The sequence below is a fragment of the Oryzias melastigma genome, linkage group LG16, assembly GCF_002922805.2.
Source record: "Oryzias melastigma strain HK-1 linkage group LG16, ASM292280v2, whole genome shotgun sequence".
NCBI classification, from domain to species: Eukaryota; Metazoa; Chordata; class Actinopteri; order Beloniformes; family Adrianichthyidae; genus Oryzias; species Oryzias melastigma.
The window spans coordinates 20,409,168-20,428,701 of NC_050527.1; the positions used below are offsets into that span (position 1 = coordinate 20,409,168).

The 19,534-nt window shown below is 37.5% G+C and overlaps 1 protein-coding gene across 4 annotated transcripts in view; it reads left to right on the forward strand.

The window, feature by feature from the left end:
• The window catches only part of LOC112143843 (vacuolar protein sorting-associated protein 13B), a 292,951-nt gene that overhangs the window by 32,910 nt on the left and 240,507 nt on the right, over positions 1-19,534 (forward strand). For all 4 annotated transcript variants that reach the window (XM_036216063.1, XM_024268054.2, XM_036216061.1 and 1 more), the window contains exons 5-9: positions 3,291-3,458; positions 3,627-3,808; positions 4,482-4,653; positions 12,667-12,935; positions 18,549-18,644. In XM_036216063.1, coding sequence (XP_036071956.1) covers positions 3,291-3,458; positions 3,627-3,808; positions 4,482-4,653; positions 12,667-12,935; positions 18,549-18,644 — 887 coding nt within the window. The remainder of the gene's footprint in view (positions 1-3,290; positions 3,459-3,626; positions 3,809-4,481; positions 4,654-12,666; positions 12,936-18,548; positions 18,645-19,534) is intronic.

Below are 19,534 nucleotides of genomic sequence, written 5' to 3' on the forward strand. Positions count from 1 at the left end.
TTTTTCTTAAGATGGCGGATGTGTAAATTAGGCTCAAAGGTGGATTTTCTGAGTATTTCTTTATTTAAATAGCAACAGAGTGGGAAGGGGGCAGATTTACTCCACACCAACTTAAGAGGCGACTTTCTAAAGAAGCACTGTCGCTCTGCAGATACTAGGTCCTACAAAGCGTCAGTTTCCTTGATTTGGACTAAAAGCGGCTTAATCATAATTTAAAGAAACGCTTTGAAAATAGATCAAAAGATGATCGGAGGTAGAATTTGACAATAAGAAAACATAAAATTTAGAAAGAATTAGTGGAAATTATTTAGATAAATATGTGTATGCATGTGTGTGTATGTATGTGTGTATATATATATATATATATATATATATATATACACACATATATACACACACATATATATATATATATATATATATATATATATATATATATATATATATATATATATATATGTATGTATGTATGTATGTGTGTATGTATGTGTGTATAAATATATATATATATGTATGTATGTATGTATGTATGTGTGTATGTATATATATATATGTGTATGTTTGTGTGTGTGTGTATATGTTGGGGCGGGCATTCGATTAAAAAAAAATTAATGAATTATTTGCAAACCTGGGGCAAAATTAATCGCGATAAATTGTGATTATTTTTTTTACATTTATTTACAGTATTTGCCGATCACTTATTATTTTAGAATAATCGCAAAATGAAATTATATGACAGCGTCCTGGACCATGGATCAAATCGTCCGCTTTTTGTGAAAAAGCGATCTTAATAAAAAAAATAACACGATTATAGTACTATTATTTTTTTTTGTAAATAACCTTGGTATAAGTGGGAAACCAACCCACTGAAGTGTTTTAATGCTCGCTGTGGATGACTGCATTGCTTAGGGAAAGAGACTGTTGCTCCGAGTGGTGCGATTAATTTGAGTTAATAAATATTAACGCGTTAATCACAATTTGTTAATCACATGCGTTAATGCGTCAATATCACGGCCTAATATATATATATGTGTATGTAAGAGCATTCCTTTCTTAGGTCTCCTAGCTGCAGCCCCCTCCGTCGTCATCATATGCCCGGACAGTTTAAAGAGACCTTCTTTCCTGTGATCCGCGGCACAGATGTTGCTTGTGACAGTTGTTTACAGAAGTTTTTAGCTTGCCAAAAATGTAACTGGGGCCTGCTGCGTGGTGTGAAGCAGAGGGAGGCATAAGAAGTGAAAGAGCGCAGGGTAAATGGAGGGGAAGACATCCTGGCACGAGAAAATTAGAACCAGAGGCAATTACTGGGGGGTAAAGTGCTTGTTTTACAGCCCCGTTTGCAGGTGCTCCAGCAACCTACTGACTGATCCTGGAACCACAAGCACCCCCCACCACACACACACATTCTTTAATCCATGAATGTGCATTCATTAGACACGCTCCAACATTTGTAATTGTTGTAAATTACACAGTATTTCATTTTTTAGCTGAAAAGGAGACCTTTACCAGCAGCTTCTTTTTATTCCTCCTAATTGTTGATTCTGTTATCCCTTTAGTGAGGCATGTCGCTACAGGAAGATAAACATTTGGCTTGGAAACGGGGCAAAAGTACTCCAACTTTATATGTTTTAGCTTGTAATGGCCGAGTTACACATTATATGGGGGGAATGAATAATGCCATTGGCTCTGTGGTTGATAGGATTTATTGCTGTGTATTTTTGTGTTTTATGGCTGAAACTCCCAGCAGTGTAATTCTTCAGGTCTTTCCTAACTTTGTGGAGTAAAAACTTTGCTATGTGTGCTTTTTCTTGTGAAACTTCTGTTTTTGGGTGTCAATGTGGCCGTTGTGTCATATTCACTACATTAAAGAATGGCTGCTGCCGCCACCCCCCCCCCCCCTAATTTTGGAAAGCGTTTGTCAGTTGACCCATTTTCTTCTGTTCTTTAACAGTTATTGTAGAAATTATTATGTCATAAAGTTACCTGCTTCTTTTCCAGATCTGAGTCTTTATTTCTTGTCTTTCTTTAAGTAGTTTTTTCCGCCTCCAACTTTGAAATTCTTTATGCTTTCTTGTTGATTCAATGTCATTAAGTTTGATTTAAACTTATTCCACCAAATTCTGATGGAACTTTGCATTTTTTATAACGTTTATTTGTACCTTTTAGTTTTACCTTTCACTAATTCCGACTTTTTCCTGTGTAAGTTTTACTCTAGACTAAATATTTTAATTAAAAATACCCTTGTGGCATAACCAGAATGAAATAAATGTTTCTACTAATGAAAATGTACACAAATGCATAAAATACTGGCTGAAGAAAAAAAACAGGTTTTACTACAGATGTTAGATGTTCTGTTGACTCAGACATTGTTCCATAGAAGCTTTTGCCCAAGTCACCTTGTGCATTTTATTTGCATGCTTCAGTCAATATAAAAGCCTCATAGAACATGTAAAAGATATAGACCTTCAATTTCAGTGTAAACAAGTGTTTCATTCATTCATTCATTCATCTTCTTGGCCGATTTGTCCCTTTCAGGGTTACGGGGGTGCCGGAACCTAACCCGACTACTGATGAAGTGTTTCAATTGTTGATAACAGAACTGGCAGTGAAATTATACTCTTCCACACTCTTCCTACTACTATTCCACAAAGCACAATACAGGAACTATAGCTCCATACTGTACAAATATGTGACAGAAATATCTTTTGATAAATTTGAAATTTTGGGTCCTCAAATTGTGTGAATTATTTAAGCACCCAAAAAACGAAATTCAACAGAAAACATAGTCTCTTCCTGCCCATGAAATACCAATAATTACTGCCTTGTTATACATGTCCCACAAGTCTCCATACATAGGAAAAATAAACGTTTCTTAACATTAACCCCTTTTAATTCATACAATATGGTCTATTTAATTGCCGTTTTGTCAGGAACATCTTGCTCGATCCGAAACACTGATCATTTCAATTTGTTGCTCTTTATTCAAATGCATTTTCGGGGGTATTTGAAATATAAAGTAATATATGCTAGAACCATTTCTGTATAGAATGCATTAGGTCTCCTATGTATGGAGACTTACGGCACACCCTGTAGATATATGATCGTCCTCACAGTTTTTGTCCATTCTTGTATTGAATATATTCTAGGGCTTTGTATGTACTGACATTAGTGGTTAAATCAACAACCTGTTTGAATGTTAAATCTTTATTTATAATCATTTAGTTAATTATTGTTGGTTATTTTTTATGTCTCCATTGAAATCAATTGTTCTTGACTGTTTGTGTTTTCAGGTTACGTTCAGAGTCTGATTAGACGGGTGGTGAACAATGTAAACATTGTTGTAAACAATCTGATCCTGAAGTATGTGGAGGATGACATTGTGCTCTCAGTCAACATTACCTCAGCTGAGTGCTACACAGTGGACGACATATGGGAGAGAGCCTTCATGGACATCACCAGTAAGAAGTCTTCATTTCTTGGTGCTTTTTTCCATTCTTAATAGACCCAGAATAAAAGGATTTTAGAAAATAAATAACTATATATATATATATATATATATATATATATATATATGCATGGTCACCAAAAACACTCATCATCGCTTCTCTGCTTCTATGTCGTTGCAGCTCCAGACCTGGTTCTTAGGAAAGTTATAAACTTTACAGACTGTACAGTGTGTTTGGACAAGCGGAACGCAAGTGGCAAGATCGAGTTTTATCAAGATCCACTGCTTTACAAGTGCTCCTTCAGAACGCGTCTTCATTGTACCTATGACAACATTAACTCAAAGATCCCGTCTGTCATTAAAGTGAGCAGCAATGAAAGTTGGCTATTCCTTTTGACTGTTTTACACCAGAAAGATGCTCCTGTCTTGAGTATATATTGTATTTGAATGAGTTGACAGACTTAAAAAATGTCTATTGGGCTATCTAAACCTTAGGTGGATTCCAAAATAATCCATATCTTTTGTAGTCGATGTTTTGTAAAAGTTGCTGAAGGTTGATCTTAATTAAATGAATCAAATGAGGACAGGTATGTGGTTGTGGTCACTTATGACACTTATCTAAGGGATTGTTGATCCCAAACAGAAGACTTCAGTAGATTCTAACTTTTTCCCCTTTCCATTTTTTTGCCTTTATTTTAATGTACCAAAAAGAAAGGTTAAAGTACACGTAGGCTTTAGTCACAGCATATATTCAAATGAACAAGTATACTTTTAAAAGATTTTTTTCTTTCTTCTGCAGAACAGAAATTGTTGTTCACAGCAAAAGTTTGTCAAATTATTATGTCCAACAAAGTGAAATATTGTTTTGTGTTAGAAATGTTTTAAAAATGTCTATTCAGTGTGCTATAAACAATTTTTCTTTTTCTTATAATGATGGCACTTAACTTTTTGTGGGGACATAGATTTCTGACTGTCAACAAGTACTAGGAACATTTCCCATCATCACCCAAATCTTGTCTTTCTTGTTTTTTGTCAGATCCATACCATGTTGGAGAGTCTGAAGTTGTCCATTACAGACCAACAGCTGCCCATGTTTATCCGAATCTTAGAGCTGATCATTGCCCTTTACTACGGGGAAATAGGACAGAAAGAAGCTGAGGGAGAAGAGGGCCTCGGTCATGGTGGGGACAGCGGAGCCAGTTCACCTGGTGAGTCCTTGTATTGGAAGAACTCTTATATTAAGATTCCTTCATATTCTACCTATAAGACATTAATAAGCATCAGTAATGTGTTCATAAGACATTTATAGGACATCCATTAGCATCTACAGATGTTTTAATGTAATTTTAATAGATTGCTTATAAGTGATTAATTAGTATGTCAGCGGTTGATAAACAGATCATCATTTGTGTGTTTTGCAGCCTTCTAATCTGAAGTGTCAACTGTTTCTTGTCCCCAAAGAATGACGACCTAGTATGAAAAATTAGCCATGACATAATGTCAAGTTGCTCACCTGCATGTTTTTATTATTATTTCCCACCTTTATGATAAATTCGAATTTTTTTTTATTTATTTGTCAAAATTGCAACAGTTTGTTTTCTGACTTTTCTGTGGTTGTTTAGAAATAGGTTATTTCTAAAATGTTTGATTAATTTTGTCTTGTTGCTTTGACTTGTATTCTCTGGAATAATGGACTCCATGCATGGAGCTGTGTGACCTGTTTCAAATAAGACTGCTTGTTTACATCCGGTTTTGTTTAACTCTATACATCGACTTAGCAAACCTCCGTGTACTATCACTGGTATTGTCTAATTTTTGTTATTTCTTGGATTGTATGTTAGCTCGTCATTATCTGTATACACAATGAGATCCAAAAAGGCAAAGTTTGCCTTCCTGAAACCACAAACACACAGCACTCAAGAACGCCACCATGTACTGCATGACCATATGACTTCTTGAGGTGAAACATATCTATGTTGGAACATTTAAACAGACTTTGAAGTGACTTTCAGAATACTGATCCTACTCTCAGCTGATGAGCTGCCCCTGCCTTCTTCAAGGAGCGATAGCAGCGTGCGCTAACGGTAACCTCGCCTGTTTTGAGACGTTTTAGGAAAGGGAATCATGTCTCAGACTGTTTCTACCTAACACTGAACATTGACAGCAATTTTTTCTGCTGTGGAGTAATTGAAACACAACTAATGGGTCATAAATATAAAGATAGCAATAACTAGATATGTCTTTCATGCTAGTTAGCATTAGCCCAAATGAAAGTGACAACGATATAAACGCATCATTTTCTAAATATGTGCCGGGAGTGCTGAACTTTTTTTCTTGGCCGCACAGACCCGGAGGAACAGTTGAGGTTAATAGTACATTTAATACAACAAAAGGTTCCTGATCGCGACTGTATTTGCAGCTCTCTGCACTCTAGCTGCATGACAGCTAACAGGACTTTAATATGTTACACCTATTACGTATCGCTAACATGAATTTCCATCAGCTTTTGAGCTGGTCACATGTAAATCCATGCGAATAACATCAGCCTTAGCAAGTTACCTTTGAAGTTTTTAATGTAGGATGACAAATACAATTTAAATCCTTTTTGCATTTTTATTTTGGATTATTTTGCTAGGAAGACGATGTGCCTAACATCATTTAAAGTGACTCTTCGTAGCTCTAAAAGACATCCTGTAAACTCCAAATATTTTCCTATTCCCATATAAACAAAAGCCCGCTGCCCCAACTGGAAATGAGTGAGGGGTCATGTACTGAATGTGGAAGCAAATCGTGCATGTAGCCCATTGGGTTGAGATGGCAAAGCGAGTTTGCTTTAGAAAGAAAATAAATCAGGAGATTAAGAAAGCTGAATCTAAAGCTAAAATGTTCTTGGTGACATTTTAACGAAAATGTTTAGCTTCACTTTCATTATTTGTAAGACCAAAAGGAGTTCTCATTGAACTAGCTGGATCTGTCTTGAACAAGAACAAGCTTTGGTGGAGCCGTTCAGAAATGCTCGGCCCCTTTTTACTTGCCCAATGTTTCTTTGACTGAAAATTTGAGTGGAAGCTGGCACAGTTTTGAGTTTGGTGTCCAATGCCAGATGTAAGAGTCTTTGTAATGCAATTGCTATGCAGAGCCTCTGAGAATGAATTAGTATCCCATCACAAAAATACACAAGGGGGAGCTAGCTCTGGGAACCCGAGCGCCCCAAATCTTATGCTGAAAGTCATTGACTGAGTGAAGAGGAGAAGAGGTGGGGGGTGTTTGCATGGTGGTAGGCAATTGTGTTTTATTAGATGTCTTGCAGAGTCATTAATTTTTGCTTCATGTGTTTTAGGTTCAAGAAATAAAACCAAATATTTCTAAAAATAATATTACATTTCTATCTTTGCTGAATAATTAGCTGTAATGGGAACATATAGTTTTCTTAAAGAGAACAGATGATCTTAGTCCCTGAAATATGCATTTAAATGTTGGTGCCCATGCCTTGGCTAACATATAACATATTATTAGTGGGATATAGTTTATAGGGATTGATGATTTCAAAATAAGTGCTTGAAAATGTTGTTAATGTAATTAGCAGTTCATCAAACTTATTTGATTTCCCTTTGGCTGCTTGTGATGGGCTAAGGAGCTGGTGGGAAATCCAGGAATGCCCAGCAGCCGCTGTATTTTTTTTGGGATTAAAGTTTGAAAGACTCATTCCTGAAAGCATTTTTACAAAAGTTGATCAAGATTAATTCTTTTTCATAACCTTCACAGTAAAATCAAGTGCTGATCTGCATTCCTGGCAGGATTGATTGTGTAAGATCATTGTAGGGTTTCCCTTTGTTAATGGTGAGTTATGCAAACTCAAATAGTTAACATAGTTTACATATAGTTTCCACCTTCCTTCAAGCTCAGCACGCTGTACAGTCATCCTCCTACTCACACATTCATACAGAGCAGGAACCAAACCCATCATCTAGTATTGTTGTAATTTTTTTCTAGAGGTCCAAAGGATCTAAGGGGTCTAAAGAGCAATTTTTTTCTTTTTGAGAAAAATGAGATCCCTTTGTTTCCATCAAGTCTTTCAACACCTTTAGGGCCATGATTTTTGTCCACAAAACGATGAGCTTGGAATGAGACTGGTTGAGAGTGGTTTGTGACCATAGCCTGGACATGGCAAGCGTTGAGGTTCTCCATAGGAAATGCCTTACCTCCAGCCCTTGCCATATTGCAACCGATTGGCGGCTCTTGACAATGATTAGTCAGAGTTGGTCTGAGTCACGTTTTTAGAGGAACTACTGTCACCAATCATGAATGAGCTTGTTCCGGCTTGTTGGAAGGCCACACCCCTCCCACTGAAAGCAGCTCGGGGGAATTTGTCAATCAAACATCAGAGGGAAGACCAGCGGGAGCCACATGTTTTTACTGATTGGTCAGTTTACAACTTAAATAACTGGCGATGAGGAAAATATATCTTTAAAAATGTTTGATTTTAAAGAGCGTGTTAAGAATGTATCAGAGCAAGAATGGTTATTCTGACAAATGAAGTAATTGTCTATTTCTCAATGGAAGTCTATGGCCTCTATTGGCCTTTTTGCACCCCACGGGTACTTCCTATTTGTGGAACACAAGAGGGGAGGAGTTCCTCAGTCCACTGATATTAATTTTCAATGTTTGTGACAAAAAAGAGAGTTTGCTTTCAATGGAAATACGAAGAAAGCACAAGTGAAAAAAACCTCTACTTACATTTTAAAGGATTCTGTAAAACAAAATTTGATCACCAGTTTGATGTGGGGATGCAACAGATCGTGGACAATCTGTGATCCGTACGGATCACAAGCCACAGTTCTACATGTGTGTACCGCGGACAACCCCAACAAAGTAGCTGCTTGACAGTTCTCCAAAAGTGTGAGAACTTTAAGTTCCCGCTGCGTGTGGGAGGAGCTCCCGTCAAAAACTTTTCTTGACTTCATCATGGAGGACCCGAATGGTGAAATATCGCGTTTATTCAATTTTAAGAGCTGAATAAAAGCATTGGTACACGTCTCCATTCTGGGTTTAGAGAATCTCCCATAGGATCTGCCATAGCAGCAGCTGTCCCGCACAGGAGAAAGCCGCTGCTCCATAACAGGGACGCGTGCAGTCAGGAGACGATGGTATGGCAAGCAAAAGGGATCATAAATGGCCAACTTTTTTGGATAATATTTATTTAAAATATTTAAATGTTCCCAGAGTTTGTTTCAATTAAACAATAAATACCAAAAAATAGTTTTAAGTTCCATTTTAACCGATTCATTTACAATTTAATTTGGACATCAGCATTTAGGGGGTATTCCAGATTTGGTATTTTCCAAACTATTTTTAAGCATTCTTTTCTCTCAGTTTTTGTAGATTTGGTCTAAAGACATGTAAATGTAATCAGAAACTACATGTTTACCATTTTGTTTGTGTTCAAAGTTTAACAATGTTTTGTTTTAATAAATAGGTCTCAGTGGGCAAACATTATTGAATATTTGTTTTGAAAAAATAATTTAAGGTTTTTCTCTTGTGTTTTGCTGTTACTTTTTTTTTTTTTTTAAATCTTTTTGTTGTTCACTTTCGGCTTATCTCTTTCGGGGTCGCCACAGCGTAACAGAACCCACTTGCTCGCATCAGTGATTTGGCGGAGATTTTACGCCGGATGCCCTTCCTGACACAACCCTGTACTTGAGGGGCACAGGGACCCAGTTAGGCAGCAGCATCAAGGGTCTTGCCTAAGAACCCAATCTGATCCAAAAAATGATCCGAACCGTGATACGATCCGAACCATGAGTTTTGTGATCCGTTACACCCCTAGTTTGAATTGAGCTGTCACATTCCATAATAAATACTTAACTATTCAAACAACTAAAGTTCTGTCATTTAAAATTGAGACTCAAATGCGTTGATGAGCAAATATTGGAAGTTTTTTAGGCATAATTGAAAGTCAGGGTTGATGTGGTTCTGATTAGCCCCCAAGCCTTGTACTATTCTTTATTCTTCCCTGTACTATTTATTTATTTTTGAAGGGTAGACATCAGATTTTCTTCTTTGTACAATACATCATTGTAACAGCGGCTCTCGTGATGCTTAACAGACTTTTAATGCTGTGTTAATGTATTTTGGCATAAAAGTTTTAGTTTAAAAAAATTCATGGAGCTAGCATTTTTCAGCAACAGGTTAAAATACTGTTACTTAAACTACTGTTGTTGGCTCACCTTAACTCTTAACGGGTCACACAAGAGCTAAAGTAATACGTTTTGCATAAATCCACAGAGGTGGTCAGTCTCTTCTGCAACATACAGGGACATCTGCTGGTGTGTGAAAGACACTGTCCACTCCCACCCCTCTTTTTGCTGTGCAGCTAAGCCGCTTACCTTCTCCCCCACCTTCCCCTTCATGGGATTTTATGTCTCAAGTCTTTCAAAGATGTTCTTATGCCTGTGCTCATTGTATGAAGGGGTAAAGGAGGTTAGGTCAAGTGCGTCAAAAGAAGCAGTGTGACTTTAAATGCTGTCATGGTAGAAAGATAGTGGTGTTTCACACGTATTTCTTCCAGGTTTCCCTGCTCCCTAACAGCAGGTTTTTTGGCTTGAACCTTTTCCTTTCTGGGAATTACCCCTCGCCCCCCCGGATACACATGTCCGAATTCATTCTTCAAAGCTTTCCTAAAACAACATTATCATTGTAGGGTGATTTGGCTTTGATATTGATTACCTGCTAATTCAAAGATTGGATCCATCCCACAATGACTAGAAATGAGAAAGCTTATCTTGTTTAACTGACACCCCAAAGCCTTCTTAGGATACAAACAAAAAGGAAACATGGAGACATGGTGATTGAACAGAAACATTGAGTGAGGGAAAGAGATAAAAAGTTCTAACATGGGATTTCCAACTGCCTTTTCACAAAGATTTAATTAAAATATGTCATATTCTACCGCCTCAGCCGCTGGGATTCTTAAACTATGACTTCACAGACAATATTGTTTTTTTCTCACAAAGGACATGAAGCAGTGAGGAATGGGATTACACATTCTTGTGCTCTGACATCAGTTTCCTCTGTTCCAACTTCTTTGGAAGCGGACATGTTGGGGCTACTTCATTGGTCAGAACACAAACCAGAGGGGTGCGTGATGGTGCTGCGAACCTTGAAGTGGTTTTCTTATGAAAGTGAGGAGGAGAATGTTCTTCATCTTTTTAGTGTCCACCAAATTGGAAAAACATTGACTAGTGTCCAGTGTTTAAGTACACCATGCATCAGTCAAAATGGCTGGAAGGTCCTGGTTTTTACACTTCCACAGTTGCTCATCACTTCCTAGTACTAAGGTTTCACATAGCACACCCAGCAATCTGTCCATTTCATATATTCAAATACAAGCCAGCATCGTCCTTGTGTGCAGTTGTACATACAGGCTGCCCTGTTTGGCCCGAGCAGCCTTGACCACTGTGGTGAGTTGAGGTCGTCCTCTGTCAGGATGCTGGCTGACAAGTTGTGCTCTCTGGCATCAGTTAGAATGGACTTCCCCTTCCGTTACAGAGTTCATGCATCAGTGAGTTCATTCAAATACCTAAACACCTGCATTTCGGAGTGCTGGCAGGAGCAACTTTTGCTCAAATCTGTGCTGTTTTCTGTGTGCTTGCTTGACAGCTGAAACAACTTGCTTGCATTAAAATGGCTTGAAGGAATGCACACAGAGAGCATGATGTCCTTGGTAAAGACCAGGTGTGGGCAAACGTTTTGACTCATGGGTCACAAAAGGTTCTACATTTTGACAGTAGGGCTGGATCAGATGAGATGCTTGGTGGCCTTCTTTGTAAGAGAAAGAAATAACAGAATCTGGACAAAAACATGTATTAATTTAGATTGTAAATGTATGTTAATATATTTCTAAATTTTATTTTTTTATTGTCCGTTTAGTGCCAATTGCACCTTTTAGTGCCAATTGCACCAATGTGTTGATATCAATCAGGGAAAAAATGCAAATTTAGACAAATGCTGCATTCGTTTGGTGTTGGAATAGTTGGAAAAAGGACTCTAAAAAACACATATGAATGTCAGAAAAACAAAAAAAATCTTCCAACATCATATGAATTAGGGCTAGGAGTCACTGGGTACTTTACAATATGATGCGATACATGGCTCACGATATCGATGATGTCACGATGCTGCGATAATTTGGTAAAAATCTTCTCTAAGAACTTGCATTATATATAAAAACACATCTTTTTTGGGAAAATATAACCCCATTTATTTTTTTAGCTTGAACACAATCATGATAAACATGTGTCTTATTTTGTGCACCAAATAATGGACATTTTTGTGCAAATCAGTAATACTGCTTTTGACAAGCATTGACACCAATTGAATTTGAATGATCTGTAAAATTCAGTGTTAACAGTAGTAAACATGAACACCAGAACCATTACTTAGAGCAAAATTATTGCAAACAGAACAAAATTAAATAATTCAAGTACACATTGGCATTAGTGCTCAAGGCAGCCAGTTTTGCAACACGTGCCCCCATCTATCTCCAAAGGAACGTCTCACCAAAGAATGACAAATATAACATTTTACAGACTCTTCAAACGAAAATAAAAGATCGATACTTGATGAGAACCCATCGAGAATCAATCGCTGGACTATATATCACAATATATTGCAATATCGATATTTTGGCACACCCCTAGTATGAAAGAAGAATAACTTTTTTGTACTAAAAAAAATTCTAATGTATTTATAGTTCACCATTTATAGTTGGACAGCAGCATTACGGAAAAAAATGAAAGATTAATAAAGATTATGAATGTAATTTATTCCAGTTTGGTGGGCCAGGTTAAATGGTTTAATGACGTGGGCCGAAGTTCGTCCATAGACACTAAAAAAAGCCTTACTGTATTATTGCGGTGTTCTGTAAGCCTGGGTTGGGGTATATTTTGCAATTGGATTTGGGGTATTTTATTGGTAATTCTTAAGTATTTCTTTATTACGTTTTTGTCTTTTTTTTTTTTTAACCCTCAATAAATATTCATGTCTACAAGTGTTCTTTGACATGTACAAGTTGTGTGATGTTTGGGAAATCCTTTTGCTTTTGCTTGGATTAGACATCTTTATCAGAACTCCAAATCAACTTTATGTCATATGAATTTTAATTCTATGGCATTAAAATTAATAGCAATTTTGATTTACTTTCTTTGTCATGAAATTCTTAGGCATGGATGTTGAAACCGAGGGGTCTCACCCGTTCTCAAGCCAAGATGTCTACATGCACTCTGTGGGTCCTGAGGGGGAAGACCAGGGCTGGGTGTCGTGGGCCTGGTCCTTCATCCCAGCGATTGTGGCCGCAGAGGAAGAAGGGGAGGACGGTCTTTATCAGCAGAGAGAGATTGGAGGCAATCCCAACAGCCCCCAACAACACACCTCCAGAGACCCCATAGTTTCCATTGGCCTCTACTGCACCAAAGCTTCCATCACCTTCAAGGTAAATCTGCTGAAAACAAACTAATCTTTCAGTTACTGTCCTCTGCTCAGTTCTTCACTGTCCCTTCTGACACATTCCTCATTGGATTTTTCTCTCTGTCTGCCCCTCATTGTTTTTACTTTAAACCAGGGGCCCCCAAACTTTCTCTGGTGGGGGCCACAGAACTGTTTTCTTCTCTGATGTGGGGTCGGTTTGTAGGCTAAAAGAAAAAGTGTAACAATCACAGTCTAAACGTAAACATTTATGGTTTTTCAGAAAGCCACACACAACCACATTTTAACAATCCCTTTCTGTAATCTTTACAGAGAAAATCATACTAAAACATTCCAAAAATTAAACTAATGAACAGGGAATCCTCTCCCGTCATGGTTCTTCTGAGATGTTGGAGGACTCACACAGGACTCTTTATAGCCATCTGGATGTTTTGACTCTTTAGGTCATTATGATTTAGGTTTTATTTAACTTATCAATAACTATATAAACGTATGCACAAAATGAATAACTAATCTTAGAAAAAAATCTATTCTTATAAGTGTTAAAAGCTTTTATTTTATTCTGAGATGAAATGTAAAAAATAAATGATAAAAACAAAAAATGATTATTTACTATTCAACTTTTAAAGTCCAACAACACAAACACTGCAACCACAAGCCAAAACACTAATTAAAATATCCAGAAAGAAGGTTTGTAATCATGATTAAGGTTGGCAGGAATATCAAATATCTCATCTTTTAGGAGCTGATCTGGTTTCTTCTGTCATAATGATCTGATCTGTTTTGGAGGAGGTTGTTCTCAGGTGTCTGCACAGGTGTGCAGTCGGGTCTTTTTGAAATTCTTTTCTTTCAGATTCAGCCTACCTATTATCAAGATTTTTATTCTTTTTTCAAGGTCATTCATTTTATAAATTTTTGTTTGGATATCGTTTGTTGTTGCAGCACCTCGCTCTGTCTCTCCCTCATGTGCACATGAAACGGTAGAGAGCTTGTTCTATGTGGATCTCAATCATGTGATCAGATTGATAAAAAGAATCATGGGTCTCTGATAGTGTTTGGGGGACGGGTCAAATGGAGAGGCGGGCTGTAGTTTGGGGACCCCATGGTCTCCAAATGGAGAGGCGGGCTGTAGTTTGGGGACCCCAGTCTAAATTGAATCACTTCTTTATTCACTCTCATGCTATGTTCATAACAGACTCTGCAACCCACGTTCAAGCATCCACTTCCAATGACCAGTCTTTGCAAACCCACATTTATGGGCGTTTCAGGCTTCCACTTTACAAACTTGTGTTCATGTGTCGCTGCACAAGTTTTTAAGTCAGTTTTTGGGCTCCACATACAAAACGCACAGCAATTGAACATGTAGAAAGTTAATCCAGTTGATTTTTGAACAGTCAAGGACTCTGATTTGGTGGTGACGTATGGGTAACATCTTTTTAATTAACTGAAGTACCAACCAGGATCATAGAGGAGAAATTGATAAAAGTGGTTTGTGTCCGGATGGAATCATGTGACTCCAAGTCTTTCACATATGTGAATAGAGTAGTGAAAGAAAAAGCCTGAAGCAAGATTTGCACCATTTTTTCAACAAGGTTCTTCCAACTGTTGGTACACGCTAGGGATGTGTCAAAATATCAATATGGCAATATATTGTGATATTTAGCCCTGCAATTGATTCTGGATGGTTCTTACCGAGTTTTGATTTTTGTTTAAAGAGGTTATAAAACGTGATATTCGTCATCCTTTGGTGAGACGTTCCTTTGGAGGTAGATAGAGGGCGTGGGTTGCAAAACTAGCTGTTGTGAGCACCAATGTGTCTGACAGACACTGGTACTTGAATTGTTTAATTTTTGTTCTGCTGTTTACAGCAATTTTTGTACAAAGTAGTTTTGTTCATGTAAACTATTGTTAACACTGAATTTTACAGATAATTCAAATTCAATTGGTGTCAAAGCTTGTCAAAGACAGTATTGCTGACTTCGACAATGTTGCACAAAAGTGTTTAAAATGAGATACAAGTTGCTTATTATAATTGTGTTCAAGCTAAAAAATAAATAGGGAAATATTTTCCCCCCAAAAATGTGTTCTTCAATATAATGAGTCATTAGAGATGGTTTTTACCAATTAATCGCAGTATTGCGACATCGATATCGTGAGCAATGTATCACGTATTACATTGTATCATGAGGTACCCAGTGATTCCCAGCCCTAGTACACGTGCGACAGTCCAGTGTGAACACCATATGCTAAAAATGCATTGAAGAACCTGTGCACATTCTTAAGTGCACCACATGCCTGGTGTGGATGTAGTACAAAACCAGCCTTTATGCTTATAGCTCAAAAGCATCTCCTCACATGTAGGTGCTGAGCATCAAAGTCCTCGGTGCTGCTACCCTTTTCATGAAGCTATTGTTTGTTTATTCCCAACAAGCTTTGTCTTTTACGATCCTTTTCCTTTAGAGTTGATCAGGTTTGTCCTGAAGAACAAAGTCCTCTTTGTCTGTGTGAGGTACAAGAAAGACTAGTGTTTAACCACTGACTAATGTCTCGGGTCACATTAATGTTTTAAACATTGTACATGGCATGAACACTAGAAACGGATCCCAAACGGTCATCCTGCTTGCTCACTCAGAATGGTGGAAATTCATGTTTCCCTTAGATTCCGGCGCTGTGGATCAAATGACAGAGTCTGTGTTTTTCAGTCTAAAGTGTGGTAGTGCACACACACACACACCGTGTGTGGGCATGCACATACTCCAGGTATTAGCTGTGGATTCATGTGTCTGGCAGTGTGTGTGTGCGATCAGTGAGGAGGAAGTATTTCTCAGGCCACATAAACCTTGTTGTTTTTGTAATAATGTTTAAAATGTTCCTGTATTGTTTGAGTTCTTTTAATCAATTAATTGCTGCTCTTTGGAAGTAATTGCAGTCAGCTGAATGGATGACCGTTCTCGTCTCTTGCCTACAAGGAAGTATTTAGTTTGAAGGAATTTCATGTCTTTGAACAGCCACTGCCTGAACCTGGCTTTGACATGAAGTGGAGACGTTTTTTTGCGGTTGCTTACACAGTACGGCCCACATCGCTTTGATCAGGCAAAATTGTCAAAGTAATTTATTGACTTTTACACTTATAAGGCATAGTTTAGCACTGACCATTTCTTACCCTCTTTTCCATTGCACACCTGCCAGACTTTTACTGTGTGCCAGAAAAAAAGAACCCTCCTTTTCATTTCAGAAAACATTTTTGTATTTATATTTTTCCGTAGATGGCAAAGTAAGGTCAACTTACAGTTTTTTCCCCAACTTGTTGCAATTATATGTCATTGGAACTGCACACAAAATGTATATTCGCTTAAAAGACAAAAGTACAATAAACTCACTGCTGATTACAAAGTCATTTATTTCCAACTCCCACAGTCTGTAACTGATATGATTTATAATAATAACAAACTGTGGTAAATACTTTAAGCGAGAGTGCTTCTGTGTGGATTACAGGCTGCTGTTTCTCTGCAGAAACTTAATCCTCGGCTGTGTTTAGGCTTCATAACAAACGCCTCACCAAAATATAGAGAGAGCACTTTCTCATCGTTAAAGAGAAACTTCATTATATCCACAAGTTTGTGTCTAATTAATGACACTGCCACTGTGCACTCATGCTGTCATACTGTTAACATCCTTAAACACCATTATATGCAGAGAACTGAAGGCCATGCTGGAGTTTTTCCTGCACGTGATTAAACTATCAGAAGTGAAAGAAGGGAAGGAGCGAGGGTAAGGGTCTGCTCTGTCAGAATAATAGACCACAGCTGCTTCGTACTCTGCACCTGCTTCCTGTGTTAAAGCTGAAAAGGTTGGGGCTGGTTGGAGAACTCGCGTCTCCACCCATAGATTTAGACTAACCTCAGAAGAATCGGCTCTGCGCCGTCCTCACCCCGGCCAGCCCGTTTCAGCCAGGTGCCTAATCTGTCTCTTTTTCTTCCTCTGCTACTCTCACACATTTTTAAAACTCCTCTCTCTTCCACTCGTTATTTTGTCATTTTTCCATGTTGTATTCACACACTAGACATAAAATCATGTAAAAACAGAAAATGCCACCTGTAAAAATGAGATTCATTTTGCTGTGGAAACCCCAAAATGTTTAACAAACTGTTTTTAAAACATGAGATGAAAATTTTAGGTGTAATTTAATTAAAAAAAATACAAGAATAAATTTAGTCGGACAGCTAATTAACACATTTTTGAATGAAAATACCAAGTACAAATTCCAGGCAAAATTCCCAAATTCCTTATTTGGGCCACAAATGAACAGTTTCTATTGACAGAAGAACATCACAGACCTCACAGCTCGATGTGACCTTTCTTATGCAGTTATACAGACAGCGATCAGGCAGCCCAAAAAATAAGATTTTTTATCCTAAGATCACTGCTGTCCATTTGGCATTTTTCCTGGAATTATAATTTTTTTATTTTCTTTTTCATTTTTTTTCAGCTTTTTCTTTTTTCTCAAATTTTCCTTGTTGTGTGTGTGAGGAATAATAGAGAGGTTTTAGGAAGCAGTTTGATCCAGCAGGATTTCAGGTCTGCTTGGCTAGAATCTGCTCTCAGGTGGGGGCGTGTTTGTCTACTCTGTTGCTCGCCTCTTGTAACAGGGCGGGACTTTCGCGGAGAAACGCTGAGTTTCCACAATTTTTTAACAATGCCAGTGGTTGTTGACGTAAACTCATGGCATACCCCATCCTAAAATAAAATTATGATTGGTTTCCTCCTCCTTGTGGAATTTCTAATAGCAGACAGCTCCATTTTGCTCCGCCCCCACTGAAGGCGCACTGTCCTGCCTTGCAGCCATCGGAACAAAGTTGGTCTTCCGCCTCATTTATTAAAAAAAAAAGATTGATTTTGTCCAAAAACTACAAAAAAGGCCCATATTCTCCATTTAATTCAATAAAATATCAGTTGCAGTAGCATAAAATAAAGTTAGAGTTAATTTTAGACAGAGTTTTATCAACATTGATCTCTCAGCTGCACAGCATGACACCTGAGGGCGTCCGTCGGTTCCAGAGGGTTAAAAAGAGGAAAAAAAAAAAAACTAGATCGCCTGTTAAATTATTCTTGTCCAACGAAAACGAGAGTATTTTTTTTACCGAAAGGGGGTGGTGGTGGGGGGGGGTGAATTTCCCGGGAATTTCATGTAAATAAAACAGACAAACTGATATGCTTTGAGTCCGTTTTTTCCTCCTCTTCCTTTCTTTTTTGACCATAAAGCTGTCCCTTAGAGCTTGTTTTCATCCTCAAGGTTTTATAAAAGCACTAACATATAACCCCCCCAGCGTAGACAGGGGCAGTAGCAGGCAAGGAGGGAGTTATTCTATTTTTGTTTTTAATTATTTCATTTTTTTATATTTTAAACTAAATAAGCTTTGTGTCAAACTGTAAAAAAAAGCATTAATCTAAAGCCCAATCATTGCAATTTGGCGCCCCCTCTTGCAGATGGCACCTTAGGCAACCGCCTAGGTCACCCATGCCCAGGGCTGACTAGTTTTCTTTTGCTTGAGATCAGTGTTCTCAAACGCCCAGGAGAATCATTAAAATGTATTAATAAGTTTCCTCTGTGGTCACTCAGCTTACAGAAACGCAGATGGAGAGCAGCTACTACAGTCCGCAGAAAGTCAAATCCAGAGAAGTCATGTGTGTGGAGCAGGAGGGGATCACTATTGAGGTAAGACTGCTAAGGTTAATGACTGCTTTATGTACACAACAACTCATCTTTAATTAATCATAGTTCCAAGCAAAAGCAAAAATGTTTATTTACACCAAATATTGTGGCAAATCTGTATCCTGATGTGTATTTGATACATTTTAAGCCTTATATGAAGGTTTATTTCATTACCAAAAAGTTAACACTACGCCAAATCCATTATTTATTGTGTAACTGTGTCTTGTGTTTAATTATAAGTCTTCTCCATCCAGTTATATCCACAACATCTTTTTTTTTTTTTTACTGATTATCTGGTCGGAGTGGGGGAAAAGTCTTGTGCCTTAAGGGTTTCTTCCAGATGTGAAATTGTACAGATTTTAGTTTTATGAAAATTCTGCTTTTGTTGGAACAGAGACGAGGAGAACTGAGCTGAGACTATATGTGTCAGTGTCGAAAGGCAGAACAATTATTTGTTCAGCAGTGAAAGACATTTGTGGAATGCAATGGTAGAATAGAAATTGATATATGTTTTATTAAGTTTTGAGTAGTTCAAGCTATGGAGTCTGCACTCGAAAAACAACACAAACATTTACTTAGCATTGTACACTCTTCTTGCAGAAAAACTCCTTTTTGTGTTGGTTTTTTCATCTTTTCAAATGAAAAGAAACAATTTAAAAGGCAAAGAATTGTCTTTCAAACAGGTGAAATGTGTAATGTGTTTTTTTTTTCATAAAATAACCTAAAAATTGGAGTTAAAATTGTGAATTTTGAATGACATTAGTGTTTTTCCTTAAATTTATGGTTGGAATTTGGTTAGACAGTAGTCGCTCTTTTATTGCGGGATTCACTCTTTAAAAATAACTCAATATAGACAAAATCCACCAAGTGGTCAACATAATTTTTGGCACTTC